The sequence below is a fragment of the Passer domesticus genome, chromosome 6, assembly GCF_036417665.1.
Source record: "Passer domesticus isolate bPasDom1 chromosome 6, bPasDom1.hap1, whole genome shotgun sequence".
Lineage (NCBI taxonomy): Eukaryota > Metazoa > Chordata > Aves > Passeriformes > Passeridae > Passer > Passer domesticus.
This window is the reverse complement of record NC_087479.1, coordinates 36,533,129-36,556,516: the sequence shown is the minus strand read 5'-3', so window position 1 is coordinate 36,556,516 and position 23,388 is coordinate 36,533,129. Positions and strand designations below refer to the sequence as shown.

General features: G+C 41.6%; 2 protein-coding genes across 4 annotated transcripts in view; one reads left to right on the top strand and one right to left on the bottom strand.

The window, feature by feature from the left end:
• The window catches only part of TMEM87A (transmembrane protein 87A), a 72,900-nt gene extending 50,614 nt beyond the window's left edge, over positions 1–22,286 (bottom strand). Inside the window, exons 1-2 of the mRNA XM_064424556.1 lie at positions 22,117–22,286; positions 20,229–20,417 (exon numbers count right to left, since the gene is read on the bottom strand). The gene's annotated coding sequence lies outside the window, so the exon portion shown is untranslated. The remainder of the gene's footprint in view (positions 1–20,228; positions 20,418–22,116) is intronic.
• The window catches only part of CAPN3 (calpain 3), a 28,099-nt gene that overhangs the window by 3,484 nt on the left and 1,227 nt on the right, over positions 1–23,388 (top strand). Inside the window, exons 2-22 of one of the 3 annotated variants that reach the window (XM_064424560.1) lie at positions 4,584–4,653; positions 5,120–5,238; positions 5,816–5,949; positions 6,355–6,523; positions 7,086–7,226; positions 9,724–9,807; positions 10,177–10,262; positions 10,888–10,965; positions 11,414–11,574; positions 12,125–12,294; positions 12,917–12,928; positions 13,328–13,536; positions 14,054–14,090; positions 16,315–16,416; positions 17,734–17,811; positions 18,509–18,566; positions 19,162–19,226; positions 20,248–20,316; positions 20,883–20,961; positions 22,353–22,469; positions 22,933–22,991. In XM_064424560.1, coding sequence (XP_064280630.1) covers positions 4,584–4,653; positions 5,120–5,238; positions 5,816–5,949; positions 6,355–6,523; positions 7,086–7,226; positions 9,724–9,807; positions 10,177–10,262; positions 10,888–10,965; positions 11,414–11,574; positions 12,125–12,294; positions 12,917–12,928; positions 13,328–13,536; positions 14,054–14,090; positions 16,315–16,416; positions 17,734–17,811; positions 18,509–18,566; positions 19,162–19,226; positions 20,248–20,316; positions 20,883–20,961; positions 22,353–22,469; positions 22,933–22,991 — 2,097 coding nt within the window. Of the gene's footprint in view, positions 1–4,583; positions 4,654–5,119; positions 5,239–5,815; positions 5,950–6,354; positions 6,524–7,085; positions 7,227–9,723; positions 9,808–10,176; positions 10,263–10,887; positions 10,966–11,413; positions 11,575–12,124; positions 12,295–12,916; positions 12,929–12,975; positions 13,163–13,327; positions 13,537–14,053; positions 14,091–16,314; positions 16,417–17,733; positions 17,812–18,508; positions 18,567–19,161; positions 19,227–20,247; positions 20,317–20,882; positions 20,962–22,352; positions 22,470–22,932; positions 22,992–23,388 lie in introns of those variants that run through there. The other 2 variants (XM_064424558.1, XM_064424559.1) reach the window with 2 other exon arrangements.

Here is a 23,388-nt window from a genome sequence, read left to right as displayed (position 1 = left end):
GTCATGTAAAGGGATGGGATTTCCCCTCTTTCTGCAGAGGCAAGCAGTACAGCAGTACAGTGGATGAGTGCCAGCATCCTGCAGCAGACAGAGTGCAAGTGTCGTATTAGAAAGCATCAAAACAAAAGAAATGCACAATGTAACCTCAGACTTGTCCTATATAACTGTGCAGGCACAGATCAAGCCCTTGTTATTGGAAAGGTTCAGACTAAAGTCTGAATTCCAAAGACATTTCTTTAAGTCACTCATGAATATGTAACTTTGGACTTACTATTCATGTAGCAGCCACAGGCTGGGGACCATGTAAGACCTAAAATACAATATAAACTTCCAACCCAAACTATCTGGGGTTTTTTTTATACAAGCCAAGACTTCATGAAGTCAAATGAATATGAAGGAGTAACACTGGGCTAAAGAGTATTTTGCTAAGAGGTTAAAGCAATCATTGAAGCACCACATATACTCAATTGCACAGGCTGTGTTTTGTTTGTAAAGATATGGACAACTTATGATCTTCTTAAATTGCAATAGCTTCCCCCCCCAGAAAAACGAAAATACTTTAGCTTATAAAATATACTCTTATAAAGTGGTAATTTTAATCACTTTGAAATTCAGGTCAATAGTTGAATAAAACTTGATAATGTAGTCTAAAAGAAAAAAAAAATACCTCACAGTTCAGAATTCCTGCGAGATTATCCTACTGTGACCAGTCTAGATCCTTTCCCTGTGCCATTTTATGTGCCACATACCTCTAGACACAGCAAATAAACAAGTGATCAATGTGCTCTATGATCCCACTTAAAACAGAGGGCTGGGAAATACACAACCTATTCCTGACTCTCTGGCTTCCTGAGTCCCCTTAGTCATGTCACCTCATCAATTTGTATCAAAGGCTCTCTACCCAGAGGTCAGGTCTTCCTCTGCCACCTCCCAAAATGCTTGTCCTCTGCTGCTGCTGCGAGGGCAGCAAATGCATGAGGACTGGCCTTAGTCCCTTACCCACAGAAGGACAGGTGCTGTGCAGGGCAGCTGGCAGCCCTGGCATGGGGGCAGCAAAAAGGTATTTGTAATTCTACCCAGCTACTGACTGCCATGCCACGACATGAATGCACAGAGAAGATCTCCTAATACTCAATTGAGACAGAAGCCAAGTGAGAGCCCTGAAAGTTCCCCTGAGTAAAGTCTGCAGGATCTATCCCTCCAGTGTTTCTGCTCAGAGTATGCAGGACCATGGCTTAGAGATATAGAGGGAAAATTAAATCCCCCTCAATTAATGCAAAATAAATTATTTTCTCACCCACAGCAGGTAAGAGAAGTCCAAAGAGTTGTTTACACCTGCAAAGGGTTATATGCAGCTCATTGACTGGCTGTGCCTCTCACAACTATGCTGCTGGTGGAAATTTCTCACACCTGAGAGCAAGGATGAGGCCATCCTTTGAGAGCTGAGAAAAAGTCTGTGTTATAACATAGCACAGAATACTGAGAGATCCTGCTGCAGCCCTGTTTGGATCTAATTACACCAGGGTATTGATAGGAAGGCTCTACTGTGACATGTGCTTTCAAATGCACCATTGTCATTCTCCTCACTCACAGCCAAGTCACAACATAACCACTACATTCAATGACTTCCTTATGGTGATCCTGTCCAGAGCCAGAAAATCACCAAGAGGAACTTTTTTTTCATAATGAATACAAATAAAAACAAGTCAAAAAACTACTGGATTTTGCTTGGAATGAAAATTAATCAGTCAGATCATCCGCTGCACAAATGTGAAGCTGTTTGAATTTAGTAATCACAAAACATGTGCCTGTGCAGGTCATACCACAAAGCAAAGATGGAAGTTAGTGCCACCAAGATAGAAATTTCAGAAGAAGATAATCCCAATCAGAAGCTCTAAAACCAGCTTGGTGTCTGACATTGAGCTGTACCTTGAAGTGTGCAGCACAGCCATTTAAAATATGGTCTAGACCACAAGAGACCAAGAGACAATGAGGCTACAAATTGTCTTAGGCTGAAAAAGATCCTTCCTCTGTTTGATTGGAATTTACTTAGAATGCCATAGTTTATTAATGGCAGTTTTTAAAGGAATTAATGCCTTTTGTTGCAACAGTATAAGTTGACTGGCAGACTTCTTCCTGATACAGAATAAAAGCTAATGAAAATGTAACAAAGGTCAAATGCCATTTTTAGTTGCATGCTGCCTTTGCATTTTCCAGTGCTCCCTTCCAACTGACTCGTAAGCAATATCTTCCCAGAACGCAGCATGCAGCATTACTAGGTTTATCCTGGGATTCTTTTTTTCTTTGCTGTAACTGACTCTTTGTAATAAAATTACAGTTTGAACTGAACCAACCCAGTGCAACACAAAGTTCCTCTGGATAGTACCAAGGCAGTCTGAGGCACTCCGATCAGAGGAGGTTCTTTTAAAAGACGAATCATTGCCTCAATCAAGTGCAGCCTGTTGGGATTCTCTGTGATAACCTGACCTAGGAGATGAAGAGCAATCCCTTCCTCAGCTAGGAAGACTGGAAGGACAGACCTGCCACCTGCATCTTGGACACCAGGTCGTCTTGCTCTGCTGACTGAGTACTTCAGCCTTGGAAGACCTTGATACCTTTCTCTGCAACTTCAGCTGTACTCAGCAAACTAGTGCAGGTGGTGATGGACTAGGGAAATACAAATTAAAATCATATCCACAATGTGCTGTACACACCTGGCCCCCATAAAGAAATGCAAGAAAAGCATTTCTGTCATAGCTAAACCAGGCCACATGACAATTGCATGATTCTTTCCTTTGCATTCCTTTACCAAGCATCCTACAAAACAAATGACCCCAAGATGCAGTAAATGGCTCTGAGTAACACATCACTGTACATTTAATATTTGGAAACAACTAGCTGGCACCTGACTACTTTCAACTAAAACACAGCATGCTGGATTTCAAAGCTAGTTACAATAAGAGCAAGATCGAGCCAAAATATAATAATAGAGTTGGAAAAAACACAAACCAAAAACCTGGCATCTCAGACTAGTTTTCAGCAGAGCACCACAGCAATGTAAGGAAGAATATTTTCAAAAAGTCAAGTGAGTGGAGAAAAGCATGAAGGCATCTCAAACATCTGCTTTGACAGAACTGGACCCCAACAGCTGACCAAGGCCCAAAATAACAGGACAATCCCTACGTTCCTTCCCTCAAGGAAAGTAAAGTGCCTGCAGGGGTTGGTGCTAGGGAGGACAGCGGAAGTTGGTCTCTCTGTCTGGCTATATGACTAATCCAAATACTTACATCAAAGCAATTCTTCTGATAATTTTGAAGGAGAAAAAAAAGGGGGTTTGAGCCAAGCAAAACTGCTAGACCTGAAACATGAGTCTGGAAAAGTCCAGGGCTACCCTGATGATATTAATAAAAAGCTTTATACTATAGAGGTAGCATCAGCTGACCATGTGTGCTGCCACACAAGCAATTATCAATTGTTTGTTCTGTCTCCTTCCCACTCTAGTACCAATATCTTTCAACAGATTGGGCTCTTAGACTATACTTTGTCTGCTTCCCAATTTCCAGCTGCTCAGGACAGTGCTTCTCAGGTTGCAGTATCTTTCTTTTCTTACCCTCATAAGAGATGCGTCCAGAGGTTGTGTCTTCTTATTCTGCTCCATACCAAGTATTTGAGTATGACAGATGGGATAAAGCAGGGACATTTTTCACTCTGTAGGACAGATTCTAGCCACTTTCCTTTTTTTTCCTCTACACTACAGTCTTTGTCCATTATAGAAAAGAGCTATATAAGCCTGCAATTGTCCTATCTCACTTGCTGCATTTTGTCTTCCCTCCCTGCAGAAATATCTTTATTATTTATACATGTATAGCATCTTGTACCCATTCTGCTCTAGTATAAATACAGACAAACCCAACACATTGTGAATGTGCAGGATGAAAGGAGACCTTCCTGTCCTCAGAGACAGATTATATCTATATAATCATTTTTGAATACAGCATTGTCAATTAAATGCTACAACATGAGGAAAATAATAAAATCTCTTAACCAGTCATTGATTATTTCTGGTAATTAAATATCTGATCCTTTAATTTTAAGAAGGTGTAATGCTGGAGTTCATTCCCAATGAAATGCATTCTTCAACCCTTTTAATGCCCCAACATGCCAGTTACTGCAAACTGGACATAAGACCATTTAAAAATAATTTAGTCTGGTCCCCTGATGGTTTTTTCATCTACTTGCTCTCCTGTCTCCTCCAATGTTTCAGTGTTTTCATTACTGTACAGAAAAAATATTTCCCCCCAGTTCTTCTCCTTTCAGTGTGTTTTCACATTACAGTACAGAGGGAGCACCCCAGGCTCAATATTAGACCCCGTAGGTGTATGGGGAAAACTCTGACTGGAGTCTGGAACATCCAGATTCCAAAACATTTTCATAGTGAAACTCTGCAGATGAAAACTGTGAGAGAGGTTTCGATACTACAAGTTCTCCTACAGGAAAATGTTCTAAAACTGCCTTTACTTCTGTGCTAAACAGGCATCATCATGCATGCTTTTCCTGCTCATCCATCTGTTTCTGTTTTGCAGGAAATCTGTGAGAATCCACGGTTTATTATTGGTGGAGCCAACAGAACAGATATCTGCCAAGGAGAATTAGGTATGAAATTCTTACTTCAATTCTGCACTTTTTAAAGTTTACATCATGGTTTAGCTTTCACTTAATTTTCTTTCATTTCCAAGGTCATATCTGAAATCCTCTGTCTCGGTGAGTCCTTTGCTCCGTAGCAAATTGTTGACGTCTGCTTAGTAGCAATCTAGGCAAGAACTTTTAGTGAAAGATTCACATAACACAGGGAATTCTTAATGCAGGTAACAGCGCTCATTTGATTTTAGGTTTTTTATAAAGTACATGGAATATCATCTGTTTAGCCTGTGTATACCCAGCCATGAACAATGCTCATAAGCATTTCTAGAGCACAGATAAAGTGCTGAAATACTGCAGAACACATGGAGAATCATGCTCTACTGAGAATTAACATGCCACTTTGCAGTATCTCAGGTTTTCCCTTTGATTCTAATTGCTCTCTCCCTTCATTTTGTCTGCTGCTTCTGCTCATTTACAGGAAACTGCTGGTTTCTGGCTGCCATTGCTTGCCTGACACTGAATAAAAAACTACTCTGTAGAGTCATACCTCACGACCAGTCCTTTATACAAAACTATGCTGGTATCTTTCACTTCCAGGTGAGTCACTCCTTCTAGTGGTAAATTTAAGCATTTACCCAAGGCTCAGGTCTTGGCATGCTCTTCTCTCCCCACCATTTTGGAAGAATGAGTGACAGCAGGGAGGAAAAGGGATTGAATTGCCTCACCCCAAACTCTTCCATCAGGGCGAGCCAATAAAAGCAATTAGGGAGCATTAAACCAGCAAGGAAGCATTTGCAGATTGCAGTGTCCTGGGTGTAAGGAGTAACAGGTGCCTGGTCCTGCCTCACTGCTCAGATGCAGCACTGCAGCCAGCACAGACACGCGGCACTTGGCAAGGGCAGCTGCTTTTAGGCCCACAAATAGCTGGTCTGTCAAAATGTTCTCTAAGAGCTTCTTATTCAGAAAAGACTGACTGCTTTCTACATTTCCTTTGGTTCTCCTAAGGAACTTTTTGCCCAGGGGAATTAGTACAGCTGCCTCTCTCACAGTAGCCATCAGTTTTGGCCACATTACAAAGTAGTGTATTTCCAGATTTCTCCTCTCTCAGCCTGACTTTTCAGTCAGACTTGCACCAACTCAATCCAGTTGTTTTTTTCTGTTTGCCTTTGAGCAGTTCTGGCGCTATGGAGACTGGGTGGATGTCGTCATCGATGACTGCTTACCCACCTACAACAACCAGCTGGTCTTTACCAAGTCCTCCCAGCGCAACGAGTTCTGGAGCGCCCTCCTGGAAAAGGCCTATGCAAAGTACAGCGAACGGCGGGGCAGCGCCGGGCTCCCCAGCCAGGCTCTGCCTGGGCGGTGCTTACACCACTGCATGCAGCGTTTAGAAGCACACAGGGAATACACCTGAATACACCAATGCCTTTCCCCATGCCTTGGAGCTGGGGATGGATTACAGTGCATTTTCTAGGAAATTTTGCTATTCATTCACAAATCTACATTTGATTTTCAGCATATCTTTCCTTTTTTCCTATGTGTGCAGGTGGCATGTTTTAGAACTTTTAACTTGTGAGTTACCAGACAGATGGGTTGTGGGGTTTTAGTATGTGTGTTTATATAGCTGTAGTTATACACACACAAGATGGATATAAATATATAGGTAGATATCTATACCTGTGTAAAAAACCCTTTTTCTGTTCTCTTTTCAAGACTGCATGGGTCATATGAAGCTTTGAAGGGAGGCAACACCACTGAAGCCATGGAGGATTTCACCGGAGGAGTCACAGAGTTCTATGAGATAAAGGATGCCCCTAAAGATATCTATAAAATCATGAAACATGCCATTGACAGAGGATCCCTCATGGCCAGTTCCATTGATGTGAGTCCATATGAACTTTGCAGATAAGAAATGACAGAGGAGAGGGACCTCTCCATTCATAACCAAATATATACCACCTTTGGAACTGCTTGGTTTAGGCCACACAGAAAACATCCACTTCTAGGAGATGGAATAATCCCCCCTAGAGAGCAGCCATTATCAAACTGTGACTATCAAAAGGGAAATAAAGAGAAGTAGAACATGGCAGTGGAAACAACAGGTGCCAAACCAGTATCCCTTTCCCCTCAAGACCCTAACCCAATGAAATAGGTTAGTATGAGTATGCTGCAACTCTGTTAAGACACAAATCTTCATGTCAAAGACATTAAGTGTGCAAATTAACATTTTATTGTCCACACGGCTTCAGACTGTCTTCACTTATTGTGGTAAATTTAAAAGTTAAAAAATTAATATTTTATAGAGTACCACATTTCAGTAAAGGTGGGAGAACAGTGCTATTGACCACTATAGATAAGTATGGACATAATGAGGGAAGAGAGAAATAATCTGGGCTATCTTTTACCACTCCTCCATTATACTTTTCTCCCATTCTCTGTGCCAGGATGACCTAGGCTTTTCCTATGGATCAGCTCCTCGGAGCAACATTGGGGAACTGATTGCTCGCATGGTGAAGAATCAAGAAAATGCACAGATGACTCAGTCCACTGTGGACTACCAGGGGATGGAGGAGAGGCCAGCCTGGGTATGTCTCCTAAGCAGTTGACTTCAGAACTCTTTTATCTAAAAACAGTTAGAGAAACATATCACCTATGTTTTTAAATACTTATTTGGTTTCACAGAATAACACTAATGAAATGTTCTTATGGATGCTGTTTGACGTGTGTGTTAAAAGACTTCAGTGCTTTCCAGCAGAGTGACTGATACTAGAGAGCTTCAGTGATACTGAGACATTAAAGGGGTGTTGGCTTGTGACACAGGCTTATAATTTGCAGAACAAGAAATTTATTAGTGGATTTTATCAAGTCTCTGGCTTGAATAGGGTGGAGAGAACAAAAAAACTAAAATACTAGAATAGAACAAAATCCTTGAGTGTGCATGGAATGGCAAGGAAAGGAAAAGCAATCTCTGCATAGTTCTCGTTCCAGGCAAAAAAGCTCTTCGTGAACTTATTTTGAGAGAGAGTGCTCTACAATTAATAGAGGAGAGTATGCTCTAGGGACACTCTTTTTTTTTTCATTATTGCCAACAAAGTCCTTATTAAAAATGCCTAACAAGGAAAGGGAAAAACATGTGGAATTTCATATGTGTGATGAAATACAAAGTAACTCCAGCACATCCACATAAATATCTAGCAAAATAGAGGGATGTTAAAACCCTCTAAGAAAAAAAACCCCATACTGGACAACTTAGAAGCTTTCAAATCTGTAGAGGGACACTTTGCTGCCTTCTCTGTGTCAGGCAGCTGTCATACCCTGCCCTTTAAGGAGCTGCATTTCCGTGACAATGAAATTACATCTCTTGTTTTACAGCAATGTAGGGAAGGGTAGGAGAAAAACAAAACAAAGAAAAATCCTCCACAATTACATCACTCAAAACTTTTGGTTGTGCAAACTTCCTTCTGCATTTGCAGCTGAAATAGCTGATTTTTTTTCTCTTCTGACATCCATATTTAGTACTTCCTAAAAGACTGAAATGGTGTCATTCTTTGGGAAAGACCAGTGTGACTATTTTGTTTCCCAAGCATGGCTGCCCAAACCACCCATGTCTAGGGGGAGAATTTCCTCCTCAGTGTCTGTCTACTAAAAGAAGATTGCAAAATTCTTTCTGTACTTGTTGCCCCAGCAGCAGTTGTGCTGCTGGTTATTGCATATTCCTGAACCATCACCAGGGGAAAAAAATCAGGACTCGCAGATGAAACACTTCTAAAACCTGCACTTTGGGAAGTTGTCTAGGCCACCAGAAGTTAATGTTCTTAAACAGAAAGAAGAGAAATGGTTTCTGACAAGTAATGATGGCAACAACATGAGAAGAAATTAAGAAAAAAGGAAATAGGTGTGAGGCTATAGTATGAAAACAGAATCAAGGGAAAAGAAACCAAATAGATGCTGAAGTGAAATAATGGAAAACAGTTGCAATATCCAGGAAATATTTGGATGAGATCCTCCCTGTGAGAGCTGAGAACATTTCTGTGTGACCTTACTAATTCTCCCCCAGGATGCAGCCCTGCTTTTTCGTGCCATTAGATGTTTCAAGAAGGGGTGGCAGAGTTACTGGCAGGACTTTGCACGCATCTCTCAGCAACAGGCACAAAGAAGGAGGGGAAGTTTTGCTCGTGGTCCACATGCACATGGCAGGGTCTGCCCCCTCACTGATACTGGAGTCTCTTGTAAAAGTAGAGCAGACTGTGTGTTTCTGCCATCCTGCTCCCAATTCCAGATTTCACAGATAAACAAGTAAAAATCCATCAGACACACTAAAAGCTGCTGACTAAGACAGCAAATGTATTTACACCTGAGCAACACAGTTATGCCCTTCCTGAAAGTTAGATGCAATAAGATAGTGGCAGTTAGTGACAGTGTATTAAATAGGGTGTTTAAATGTCATTGTGATAAGATAGCAGCCACACGGAAAGATGAAAGAATTCTAGGTGTTGATTTGCTCTGATGTTTAACCAGTTCATGTGTAATAACCTTACAGAGCTATACAAGAGCATACTATCTTTGAAAAGGCTGAACAGTCCTTTTAATACAAAAAGCTAATTATTTGATTAAGCATGCTATATCCTGCCATGTTTCAAGTGCAAAAAGCAATAGCCTACAAAAAGGGGGGGAAAGACACCAGAAAATGTCCTTTCTACTTGATATTATCGAACATACTATCCTTGAGAAGGCTGAACAGTCCTTTTAATGCAAAAAGCTAATTATTTGATTAAGCATTATATATCCTGCCATGTTCCAAGTGCAAAAAGCAATAGCCTACAAAAAAGGGGGGAAAGACATCAGAAAATGTCCTTTCCACTTGATATTACCAACTTTTTCAATTTTTACTTAATACTCCATTCCTTTCTAACCATCAACGTGAATTCTATGGGCACGTAGCTTGACCACCTTGACAAAAACAAAGGGGAGAACAAGACAAAAAATCCTGCCAGCTGAGCGGTGTCAGCCTCCCTGTGAAAGCCCTCGAGCAGGCAGCTGAGCTTTGTGCGAGCGGCACGGGTGTTTCTCTCTGTCTCACAGACCATAGTGCCGATGCAGTACGAGACACGGATGTCCTGCGGGCTGGTCAAAGGGCACGCCTACTCCGTGACGGCCGTGGAAGAGGTACGTGCGCCGCTCCCCTCCAGCTGCGCGCCGCTGCAGCCGCCGCTGGCCCGGCCCACGCACGGCAGCAAAGCCGTGAGAGGCATGAAAAGCGAAGCAAATTATGAGCTAAGGAAACAAAATTATATTCAAATAAGTTAAAAGCTTGTGGACAAAGAAACCTATCCAAGTTTTGGCTCACTGGGGAAATGCCCGCTTGGGCAAAGGTGTCCACAGGCAGCCACCTCCTGGTCTTACAGCCACCCCAAGAGGATCAGGCTGGGGTATGACCCAGAAAAGCACCATCACTGAAGGGTGTGGTGACAGGCAGAACATTTCCTTTTGAATCTACTCTCAGTCTGTTCTTGTTGCCTTCTTTTTTTCAATTAGACAGTATTTAAAGGGGAAAGAATACGCCTGGTAAGGCTGAGAAACCCCTGGGGCCAGGTGGAATGGAATGGAGCCTGGAGTGACAAGTGAGTAAAGCAGAGCATGATTTGGAAAAGAAGTTGCAGCTTTATTTGCCTTTATGCAGCTTTTGTGTAATCCTAATATTTAGTGATGAGGTATCTGAATTGTCTTTGTTGTAATTTTGAAGTTGATTGAGTGCTTAGCTGAAGCTGTACAAAAAAAAAAAAAAAAAAAAAAAGAGTACTTAACAAGATGTTAAGAGAGACTTTAATAAATGGAAATTAAGACAGAGCCCAGTCTAATGATGCATTAAATCTGTTTTACTGTCCATTTTCAAAACAAGATGTAACAGTGGAAAAATCTTTTAAGTTATGAAAGAACTGAATAAAGCAAGATGTGTTTTCCTTAAAGGAATTTCAATAGGTACACCAGCAATGATGATCTGCAAACACCTTTTTCTTTAAGATAAGAAAAAGTAACACAGTTCAGCAGATGTTTGAGAGCTGCTAAGAGGAATTCTAAGAGGAAGGCTGAGAAAAGTAGGACAATTGCTTCTTTTATTTGGGCATGTGGAGAAGGGCAAGAGGTAGCAAGATGACTCTTGATTTTTCACTTTATGAGGCTGAAGTGTAGAAACTTTAATGAAAACTATATTGCAAATCCTAAAGTAACTTGTTTACTCCTTTGAAGGTCAGAGGAGTGGGAGTCTGTTAATGAAGCAGAGAAAATCCGCCTGCAGCACAAGGTCGTGGAGGATGGGGAGTTCTGGTGAGAGCATCAGATTCTCTAGGAAACATGCAATCATAGCAAAAATGAATGCCTTTGCACTTCTACAAATCTGCTAAAACCATTGCAGTGATCTCTGCTCCCCTTCATATTCCCAATAAGCCCTGCTCTGTGATCCTCTCATTCTCCTGCCAGAGATTATTCAGTGCCATCAGCACAGTCTTTCTAATTATGCTACACTTCCACAGGCTCTCCATCACCATCCCTACTTACCATCCTCTCAGCTCAGTTTCCATGAGTTTGGAGCTGTACCTGTGGTAACTCACTAGCCAGCAGACCAAAGGCATTTGGAAAACGTGGCATTCCCACTGCAAACTTGTCCCAGTACTGACAGTGCTGTTGGTCACTGTCCTCCACATGCCCAGGATCTTTCAGACAACCGCCAACCATGTAAATGCATTTGGGTTCAATTTCCCCTTAATTCCTCCAGGATATCATTTCAAGATTTCATGAGGCACTTCACAAAGCTTGAGATCTGTAACCTCACACCTGATGCTCTGGAAGTGGATAAATTCCAGACCTGGACCGTGTCAGTCAATGAAGGCCGCTGGGTGAGAGGCTGCTCAGCTGGAGGTTGCCGCAATTTTCCAGGTGAGCAAAGGGTCTTTAGAGATACAGCCTCTTTGATGGGGACTAGGTTAGGTCCCAAAGGCTGTCCTACCACAGCCTGGTTAGTGCTTAGCCATAGGAAAAGCCTTGCTCCCTCAGTGGACAAGGCATGCAGTTGGTTACTAGACATCTTCTGTCACTATACTGTAACAGAACATGGTAAGCCCAAAAGGCAGCCCTGGCAAAGATAAATCATTGTTCAAGTACTTCACAGTTCCCCAAGTAAAAGGGATAAATTTCACCCTAACAGTTAGATTTCACTTGGGAAATTCCCTTTTGTGCATTAGTGATAGATTTAGGGACTTTGGAAGTTTATCAGATGACAGTTCTCCATATATCCTCTTTTGCTATGCAGTTGTTAGAATTAAGTAACAGCATAATATGTAAAAGAACCCATGTATGTCTTAGCCCAATTTTAACCTTTCCCTCAGGAGCCATAGGCAGGGAACTTAAAAGTTCTCTTTGATCATGAGCATCATTAGAAGACTGAAGTATTACATGTTTTCTTTGGGTTGCTGGTGGGATTTCACAGATACATTTTGGACCAATCCCCAGTATCGCTTGAAGCTCCTGGAGGAAGATGATGATCCTGAGGATGAAGAGGTTATCTGCAGCTTCCTTGTCGCACTGATGCAGAAAAACAGGAGGAAAGAGCGCAAGCTGGGAGCCAACCTGTACACCATTGGCTTTGCCATCTATGAGGTAACAGCTCTAGAGTTTGCTCTTTGTACTGTGGTCACAAATCCTGACAGTGTGCATTTACCAAGAGAGTCACTGAATCATTCAAGCTGATTACATCAATTTTTGCTTTGCAAGGGAGTCAGAAAATCTGGAAGAGAGGAAGGAAATTCACGTCTTCCTAACTCCTCGTACAACAGTAATGTCAGGGTTTACCCATGTATTAAGACACCTTTTAGGCTTTTATAGTGACCTAATGCCAGATTTTAGCATACTCTTTCCTGTATGTCCTTCAATCTTCCCTTTTGTCCTTTCTGAAACTATGCATTTCATTAACAGAAGAGTGTGAAAAAGGAAACAGACTTCCAAGACTCATACATAGCAATTAACCTCTGTCCCTGCTACTGGCGTGATGAAAAAGTCAATTTACTCAGTCCCTTGCACAAACATATTTGGTTCAGATTTATAGCTGATTTCATGTAGATGCCAAGAAACTTAGAAAGGAAGAGGGAAAGTGCTTATCTGTCTAAGGGCATTTTAATTACTGTGTCCCCAGCGCTCTAGTTGACTTCCCTTGTGTATGACCTATAAACATGTAGTCTCCCCTTGCAGCTCTGACTGTTTCTTCTCTCTGTTTCTCCCTAAGGTGCCCAAAGAGGTATGTGCTGAAAGCACCTTCACTTTACCACTCCACATGTAGGAGTTTGCTTACACCATTCCTTGCCATGCACCCTCCAAGGAAAGTGGCTGAGCTTTGGTTACACACAACCCAGCATCTAGCAAAAGAGTCAGATACAAGTGCCTACACAGCAGAAGTCAGCCACACAATCTGCAGGTGGGCTCTGCGGCAGCCCTCAGAAGCCAACTAGACTCAGGCAGTGGCAACTTAAAGGTGATACTCTGTGCCTGCCACCAGATACCACCACTCCTCAGCTCCCTGCTTGCTAAGCTGCTGCTTCCTGTATTTTCTGTCCCAGCCGTGCACTGCCCGCATGGCAATCCACCTGGGCAATGGGCAAGATTTCCTTGAAGACAAATGGACCCATTTGTTCTGCAGATGCATGGTACTAAGCACCACTTGCAGAAGGATTTTTTCCTCTACAATGCCTCCAAAGCTAGAAGTAAGACCTACATAAACATGCGGGAAATCTCCGAGCGCTTCCGGTTACCTCCCAGCGAGTACGTCATCATCCCATCGACATATGACCCCCACCAGGAGGGAGAGTTCATCCTCAGGGTCTTCTCAGAGAAAAGAAGTCTTTCAGAGTAAGTTGCACAATCATTTTTCTGGCCATATAGGTGAAATGACCTCACTAGTCTGCTCAAGTCATGTTATCAGTTTGCTACACCCTGCTTTTTATTTTCTTAAGCTCCTTAGAAACTCCAAGGTGCAAACTCATTTCCACAAGCTTACTTTATAGATTAACAAGAACCTGCTTTGAATTGTCTTTGGAGAAGCTTACTGCATGCAGGCTACCCTTTGCAAACAAACCATTAGGCATTTACTAAGGCCAAAGAACTTCTGGTTTACATCCAGTTCACTGTTATAAAGGGTCTCTACAGGAGTAAGCCAGGTGGCAGCAGTCCTGGAAATGGTACTTGGGATGTTCAGCTCAAACTGGGAAAAAGCTACACCTAAAGCCTGCAGCTGTAATGCTGGAAGCCACCCCGCACCACTGGCTGCTTGGAAAGTTCAAGTGGCTACTTAAAAACCACCTAAAGAAACGAGCAACTTTGGGAACAGTCACTTTCCTGATTTGTTTGTTTTCTGCTTTCTACTTAGGGAGGTTGAAAACATGATTGAGGCAGAACGTCCATTGGTAAGTACTGTCCTGGTCCTCTTTTGTGTATAGGGGTAGAGAGAACAGGAACGTGATACCTAGGGAAATCTACAGCAGGAAATCATTTGCAGCAACATGACAGCACCTATATCACAAATTCTCATATTTTTTGTCATCAAGATACTTCTGTTGACACTTGCTTTATATATGCTACTTTCTGAACTTGATTCAGACCAAAAAGCTTTTGCAGATTTGAAATCTGGTCCTGGCATAAAGAAGCTGGATGCTAAGCACTGTCTTTGCCTCTGTCAATGGAGATTATCCATTTACCAAGGGAGGCCTAGCTCTGTGCCCTGAGATACTTTCTTTGTGAAATTGGCATCTCATCAAATAAAGAAAAAAAACTCCCTTATTTTGAACCACCTGCTTTCTGACAAGGTATCCTAATAGCACTCTGATTCAAAATAGCATCCATGACCAATTCTAATTCTTCCCCCTGAAGTTTTACTCATCTTTGTGGGAACATACTAGAGCTAACAATACAATAAGTCTTGAAAAAAAGATCAGAGGAAGTGCTGTTGCACAGAATTGAGCTCCATCAAACCTTGCTCAGAAATGTTCCCCTTTGTTTGCTGTCATAGTGAAAAACAACTGTCCAGATGTGAGGGAATTAAATTGTCACTTCAGATATCATTGGTCTGTGGGCATAGAAGTTCAATCTCCACTGCACTGGCAGGTTGGAAAAAAGAAAATAAATATTCAGAGCTAAAGAAATTTTATTCAAGCAGAAAAAGCCCCACATGAGATGAGACACAATTTTGCTATGGTTTCTGCAATGTGTTGCCTTCAGTATGCCATTTCTTGGTGGGTGCATGTTCCCTTATTTTTAGTGATTTGAAAGCCATATAAATATAGGAAATAGGAATTTTTGTATGAGTACAGGAACTGGAAAAATAAACATGAGAAAGGGAAAAATAAAAAAATAAACATTTGCCATCTGCTCTGCATAATCTGATCAAGCACTTCTTAATTTTGTCTCTTCATACAGAAGAAAAAGGGCAAGGTAGGTACCTGTGCAATGTGCTAAGTGCCAGCAAAACAAAGAGCATGCAATGCATGAGCAGGGACAGAGTTCCTTGCTATTATAATTTTCTCTGTGTCTGGAAACTGACCTAGTTAATGAAGGATGCTGGATATGAGGCCATTTGCATGCAGCAAAGATTTTGTCTTCCTAAATGAGATTCTAATGAAATAGCATGAACATCATGTACCCCTCTCAATCAAAGGGGTGGTGAAAGGGTAATAAACTATTCAGCTTTATCAGCTCAGTCCTCTGGGATGCTCAAACTGTTCTTCCTCCAGCCCCTCCACAGACACCCTGACACCCTTTGCTAGTGAAAAGCACTGCTTTTCCAGACATGTGCCCTCACACCTGCTTTCCACCACCTAGTGCAGCAGTCACTCCCCTTTCCTGAAGTTTCTGCTCACCAAAGCCCAGGATTCTATTTTTGAGTAGACACAACACATTAAGAACCTTGAAAATGTAATCAGATATTTTAATCCCAAGAGAGGCTGATTGTAATTAATTCTCTAGAGTAATACATTCACATCATATAGCAGTTTTTTCTTTGTTTTAAATGCACCAAACCAGAACAATTGCAAATGGCTGCTTACAGCTGAGTGCTTCAAGAATCAATACAGAGAAAGAACATATACTTCACATAACTAAAAAGCTCCTATACAAATAACTCCTTTTCTGGGTACCATTCACATTTGGTTTGTTTTCACTGCTACTGTCCTTGAGGGGTAAGCTCATCAGTTTAAGTGATGAGCATCTGGGAGGCTTATTTTGCTTAAAAATAGGGGAAGAACCCCACAAGAAAAAATAATAATAAAACCCAATTAAAACACCAAAACAAAACCATACAAAGAAACCCCAAACAAAACCAACAACAAACCAAATACATTCAATTACTGCCTTTCTGACAAGGAAAGCTAGAACCCACAAATTGCACTAATTTGCAAAAGGACTTTTGCAGCTTTTTTTAGCATGAGGAAAGCAGTAACTGCAGAATTTTTTCCACCTTTTTATTTAATAATTTCTTTTCTTTCATGTCAAGAAATGGTTTCTCTTATCATACTTTCAAGAGCAGGAGCTGGTGCTGCATGTACTTTCCACAGAATGCTTGTAACCAGATATTTTCCTTTCCATTATTTCTCCTGTAATTTCCATTTATCTTTTGCTCTCTTCTTCTTCTTCTAGCCTATCATCTTCGTTTCTGACAGAGCAAACAGCAATAAGGAGCTGACAGCAGATGAAAATGCTGGCAAAGATGGTGAAAAAACCCACGCAGATGAGAAAAAGGTTTCTGCAGCAAGTGGCAGAGGGGGAAATAGGGCTTGGTCTGGCTAGCACAAAAGAGTGGCTGAGGAGAGCTCAGGAATGGGGCAAGGAGGTGTCCTGAAATACTAAACAGCTCCTCATCAAATCTTTACATGACTCTCATCTGGTTTATGTGGATTTAATGAGCACGAGCTCAGAGAGACTCTCCCTTCAGTTATTTTACTACTCTGCAAGAGGATTTTGTTGCTTCAACACATCTCCTGGTTGCTCTCTCATACAAGAATCCTGGTTGTGAGAGATTCCTTCCCCACATTAAGCTCACCCCAGCTCAGGGCCTGAGGTAGTACCACTTTATAGAGGGCACAGGCACAAACTGTACCCCAGGGGCTGCAGAAGCTCCTGGCAATGACCACAGCCCCTGCTGTTACAAATACACACCTCTGGCCTAGTCCTTGTTGGCCAGAGGATAAAGGACAAGTAAACCCAGGAGCTCCAGCATCCCCCCTCTTCTCCCTTGCTACCAGAGAGGAGGAAAACAGAGTAGCAAATTCAGAGTTTCTTCCTGCAGGTGGGTGAGACACAACACATCTAACAGCCAGATCCCATATCCAGATTTGTGGCATCTGGAGGCACAGCTGCAGCATCTGCTTACAGGGAGGGTGCTGCATGACTGCTAGAGCATGCAGGGAGAACTAAACTTTCCTCTGCATTTAGACAAAGGAAAACAAGAAATAAGCCAAGAAATTAATTTTGTTACCTAAAACTTTCATTTCCCTTTTCAGTATCAGCTTCAGAGTTCAAGTTTGCCCTTTCCATGTCTGAGAAAGCTTAATTTTCCTCATTTTCCTCTGTCTCATATGCTATTTTTCTTCAGCAAGGGGGCTCCCCACATTGTAAAGAGTTCTCACATGGTCATTTATTGCCTACAGAGCAGCTGTGAGGCAGAAACTGTGTCCCTGCCCATGGCAGGGAGGCTTGAACTAGACAATCTTTAAGGTCCCTTTCAATCAAAACCATTCTTTGATTCTCTGATAAGCCTCTTCTGCTCCAAACTTCTCTTTGGCAATATTTTGAAACAAAAATTAGAAGATAACTACCAGTGGAAGTAATTATTTAGGCTCCTTCAAATAGAAGAGAGAACAATGGGATGAAGTTAAATACTTGGCAGTTTTAAGGAAGAGAATTAACAAAAACATAGGGAAAGGAGTGGGAGGAAAACCCATTTCACCAAAGGCCTCCAGATTCACTTAGATCCCTCACACAGGGGTAGGTGAGCCATCCAGTCCCTTTCTCTTTTCCACTGGGCTCAGGATGTATCTCTTCTTTGTCTCTTTTCAGCGTTCTTCAACAAAAGCTCATGAGGAGAGTGAAGAGCAAAAGCAGTTCAGGAATATTTTCCGTCAGATTGCAGGGGATGTGAGTATGAAATCAATCCCTGTCTCTGCCCTCAAAGCAGCCTGGCCACAACAGCTCCTAAATCCACTATTCCATGGATTCAAAATATTGAATATTAAAATTTCCTTTGAATTTCCTCCCATCAAATTCTCTTTGTGATTTTGAGATAAGTAAAATCAAATAAAAACCCTATTAAGTGTACAGCTATCCTCATATGTATGTATAAGCTATTGTCACTATGTCTGAGGGAGTCTTACTTAAATTCAGCTTTTTTCTCCTATCTCTCCTACAAGATGCTGTTTTCCACAGCAAGTCTAAGTAAGTTAGAAATGCAGTGCCCTCTGGTATATGCTTAACAAGGGAAGTTAAAGATAAAAACAGATCAAAGAACTACATAAATCAAGTGGCTGCATATGGGATACAGGAATTTTCTCATTTTGCTATTTGACTTATACACTGGCTTGAAATTACCTGTCATTCTTTTAGTTGTAGTTTAATGAGCACTGTATGGTAACTTCAGTGCAGGCTTGTACTGCAGCCTCAGGAAAGAGTTGGACTAATGCTCACATGAAGTAGAATGCCCTCTGGTTTGAAACATGTATATGTCTTATTGAAAAGTGACCAAAGACTTATAGCATACCCATAAAATTGTTTTTCACCAAAAAAAAATTCACAAAGAATGCTGTAACTAATGATACTCTCACCATGTTTCCATCAGGACATGGAGATCAATGCTGAGGAACTTAGAAATGTTCTCAATAATGTCGTAAAAAAACGTGAGTTTGAGCATGTTTTTTACTAACCCTGGGCAAAGAAATCTGTGACAGAGCATAACTCCCCACCCTGAGTTTCTAAAAATTATTGATGTTTTCAAACTCAGAAATTTCCTAGTTACATTTCCATGGACAATGCACCTGAGACTTTCACAAGCTGAACTTTTCACAGAGATGATCTCTACAGGTTGTCAGTACTGATAATCTAGAAATTAGCAGATGCATTCATTGGAATTACCACCAGGACAATAATGCAATTCTCACAGTCTGCAAATGCCCTTAAAAATTTTTGTAGTGGAAAGACAAACCTTTCTCCCTGTTTAGCAAACTTTAACCTATAGACCCTGGACTTGCTTAGTAGCCTAGAAGTTAGTTTAGAATTTTCCAGAGTTTTTTATTGCATATAACAAGTCAAGAAAAGTAATATCTAATTCACAGACAATAATATTACAGAGAGTCTTTCCAAATTTCTCTACCACTCATTTCTTATTGGATGAAGGAAGTAGGTTTGTCTTTTACTTTGATTAGAGTTACACCTGAGAGGAAAATCACTTGCTTATTTGCATGATTTGTATTCACCTGGGATCATTTGTTTCAGATAAGGACTTAAGGTCAGAAGGGTTTGAATTGGAATCCTGCCGCAGCATGATTGCTTTAATGGATGTATCCTTTCCTGGTGAAAAGGGACTGCTTGAAACCACTCGAGTTCACTATTTCTCACCCCCACACACACATGCACAACTTAGTAAGCCAGGGAAACAAAACAGCAAATTGTAGTCTGTCATCAGATTAAAACCGGGTTTAGCACATCTTAATTCCAGTCATCTCTACGTTAGCATAATTGTCAGAGAAATACATCCCCAAAAAGAAAGGTACAGAATACATCAGTCAGTATGACACTCTTCTTTAGATATCTGAGACTGACCACATTATGTACTAAAGCATGATTTTTTCATTATTATATTTAAAACAAACTCAACATAACTATAGTTCTTGCCATTAAACTTTCTATATTTATCTCTTTAAGTTTATAATGTATCACATATTCCACTGTATGTTCAGCTTGCAATGCAGGCAGAACTTGTCTGGAACAAGTGCAATAAAACACACTATAAGATGCCACGTGGTTACCTCTGCCACAACCACCCTAGGCTTTCCAGTCTGAGATAAAACAATTTTGACAGAATGTAAGTGCATTCAAATATAACCAGAACAAAAGTGTAACTACAACCCACAGCCATAATGGCTGGAGCCTAAACACATTTTTGAAAAGAGCTTTAGTCAACATTTTGCTTATTTCTGAATTCATTTTAAGCAAGAGAGTAATTCCAGTGTAAAGCTCAGTTGTCTTAAAAAGCGTTCAGTGAGCTTCACATTTGGAGGTATTTCAGAAGAGCCCACTAAAACATCCTACTCGTGCACTTTTAGAATAGCTCCAGAGGCAAAGCTGTGTCCTGTACCAGGAGTTATCTTCTACACAAAGTAGAAGTAGTGCTTCACACTCCTGAAGCACTAAGCTATGCACAATAACCAAAATGTTTACAAATATTTTACTGCACATACTCTTTATGCTGAGGAGATCCCCTACCCAGTTTTTCATTCATCTTTTCACCAGTAGTTGCAGACTTAATTAATTTTATCCTAAAAGTATTGTGGGTTTTTTACCTGAATGTTTGCATCACAGACAGATGGCTCAGGGAAGATAAACTTTGATGAATTTCGACATCTCTGGGACAAGATTAAAAGCTGGCAGGTATTGCTGGTATCTTCACAGCTCTTCTTCACAGTTTCTGCAGTGCAAGTGTTCTAAAGGAAAACTAGAACTCTCCACATGTGTTCCATCAAGAAGAGAAGCTAAAAAATAATTGCAAATTTGCTTTGAAAATGAAAAATAATGTCTGTCCTCCTACTACACAGCCTAAGCAAATAGCCTGAATATCCCATGTACAGCCTTCCCCCATGAGAGTAGCACAGAGGCATACAAATTAAAGGAGGAGAATGATGGGAAATAGAATCAGGCCTCAATAATAACTTAATTAGGGCAATCAAGAAGGAGGATTACCAGCATGAACTCAAGTCAAACAAGGGAAGTCTCAAGGGGAGAGCTTTTTTGCTTCCCAGAAATTGGATCTAAATTATTTTACTTTGTAACTCAGAGGAATTCTGTACTAACAACTCAGAGTGCCCAGCAGTGGCAATATGAGGCATGTGGCAAAGCCTCCAAGTGCCTGAGGCACACACCCCATATCCACTCAGTGGGTGCATTCAAGAGCAGTACAAGTTTTTGTTACTGTTGTCTGTGTTTATTTATTTTTCCAGAAAATTTTCAAGCGCTATGACACGGATCATTCAGGAACCATTAACAGCTACGAGATGCGCAACGCAGTCAACGATGCAGGTACTGTCCCCTGTGCAGTGCCCACAGCTGGAGAAACTTTGTTTTGTTTTGGGCATCACAGGGTGAGATCATTGTGCTGTCTTTTAAGGACAGATCCTAGAGAAATTATAAAATATATTTTTCCCTGAAGACATTTCAGTGCTGAAATGTCCATTTTCAGTGCTGGGGTGCTGAAGACATTTACTTTCATTTAAGCTCTGGATTCCATACATTTGCGTAAGTAACAAACAAAGAACAGGCCCTGAAACCAGGATGGAACAGATCTATGTCCAAGTGTGCATCACAGGCAATTGGGTAGACATTTCTTGAGTCATATTAATGTTTCTTCAGTACTGAACCACTGTGGGTTCAGTCTTTTCTATCTCACAATGGGAAGAAAGTGTTTTTGCAAAACTTGCTGTTAATGAAATTCATTCTGAAAAGAGAGACTTTGGACTTTTCCTGCTTGTCTCAGACACGCCAGTATGCTTCTTCCCCTGGGAGCAGGCCTCCCCCCACAAATGTCTTTACCAGGTCTCTAAGGGGGCGAGATGACCTCTTTGATCAGAATATCTGTAGTATGACTATAAACTTAGATGGGATGATTTCCGTGACACTTTGTTTTCAGTAGTATTTTGGCACATCAAGGAACAGAAACAAAGGGCAAACCTTGTACTGTACAAAACCTCAGTGATTCTGGAATCCTTTACTAAGGACAAAACTACACCTGGTTTTGCACTCCTGCTGTGGTAGAAATATGGGTAATTTTTATTTTCTGGGTTTCTGTTCTCACCAGGGAAGTTGTCACTGTAAAAAGAGAAAATATTTCAATACCTCCTGCCCTGATTTTAGAACTGAGAACATTTCAGTCTTATAGCACATAAGCTGTGCATGACCTTGCATTTAACCAACAAAGAGCTGTACCCAAACCGTGACAGACCCTTTCAAGGCACAGCCCAGGCTCCAGCAATCAGTCCAAAGTTCAGTCCCACCACACCAAGGAGTTGCCTCCTTGTCTATTTTCTGACCACTGTTTGATTGTGTTTTTATAGCAACTTCCTCCTGCACTTCTGTCGCCCAGTTTTAGGTGATTTGCTCTCAGCAGGCCCAGCCTCGCCATCAGGCCTTGTGGGGCTGCAGCTCTCCTCTCCACACTTACAGCCTGCGGTAACTCACCTGCTGTGGGCCCTCTCAAATCTTAACTTCACAGCACTGCTCTGGGTTTAGGAAGGCAGCTGGACACAGCTGAAGTGCAGCTCCGTACAGCTTTACTTGATTTTGTTTAGCAGTTGCAGCAGGACGCTCCAGCCTGAGCCTCGGCTGGGCCGGGGGAGCGCCTGAGGCCCAACCCCTCATGGAGCAGCGCTTGGCCTGCCAGAGCCCCAGCTGTGCCCCTTTTTGCTTCCCTGCAGGGTTTCGGCTGAACAACCAGCTCTACGACATCATCACCATGCGCTACGCCGACAAGAACATGAACATCGACTTTGACAGCTTCATCTGCTGCTTCGTGCGCCTGGACGCCATGTTCCGTGAGTGGCTGCCCCGCTCCCGCGGCCCTGCCTCCCCTCCTGCCCCCAAACACAGCCGCGGATCCATGGAACGGAGCGGGTTGAAAAGGACCTCAAGGATGACCTGGTTCCAACCCCCCTGCTGCGGGCAGGGACACCTTGCCCTGGACCAGGCTGCTCAGAGCCCCATGATAGTCATGGCAAAGTTTGATCATAGCACTACTGCCCCTATGTAGGGTGTTAATTATTAAAGATATGTGCTTAGGGAATCTAAGATGACAAGTTGTCTCATATAGACACAGAAGAAACCACTGTGTTTCTCCTTGAATTAACTAAGGAAGAATGCAGCAGAAGGTGACCCACAAGTGAAGACCTGTGCAAGTTGGCATTTCACTGGGAGAGCTGTTTGATTTCCTGTCTGGGAATCATCTTTACTCCCACAGTAACCTAATCTACTCCCTGTATTTTTGTTTCCTTGCTTTAGGGGCATTCCATGCCTTTGACAAAGATGGAGACGGCATCATTAAGCTCAATGTCCTGGAGGTAAACTGCTTTATGAGAGTATGTCTAACAAAATATCACAATACTAAATTTTAATTGTATTAATCATTATACATATTTTCAAGGGAGAACTCTGTGAAGAGAATTCATCTGAAATTGTCAGCCAATTGGTTAGAAACCCCAAAACCTCCTAAAATTTTGCTACCAATTTTATACAGAAAACATCCATGATCTGCCAGCAACAGCTGCTCTGTAAGACTGTCTCCAGCTAGTGCTGAAGGGCACACCTGCAGCCTCTTAATATCATCTTTAAAGTCCATAAAAAAACTTTTGAGATTTTTTTTATAAGGCAATTTAGATCAAACACAGTGATATGGTATTAAATTATAATGGGGCTTAGCATAGTTCTTTACCTTTAAGAAAACCTCATTAAGAAGAA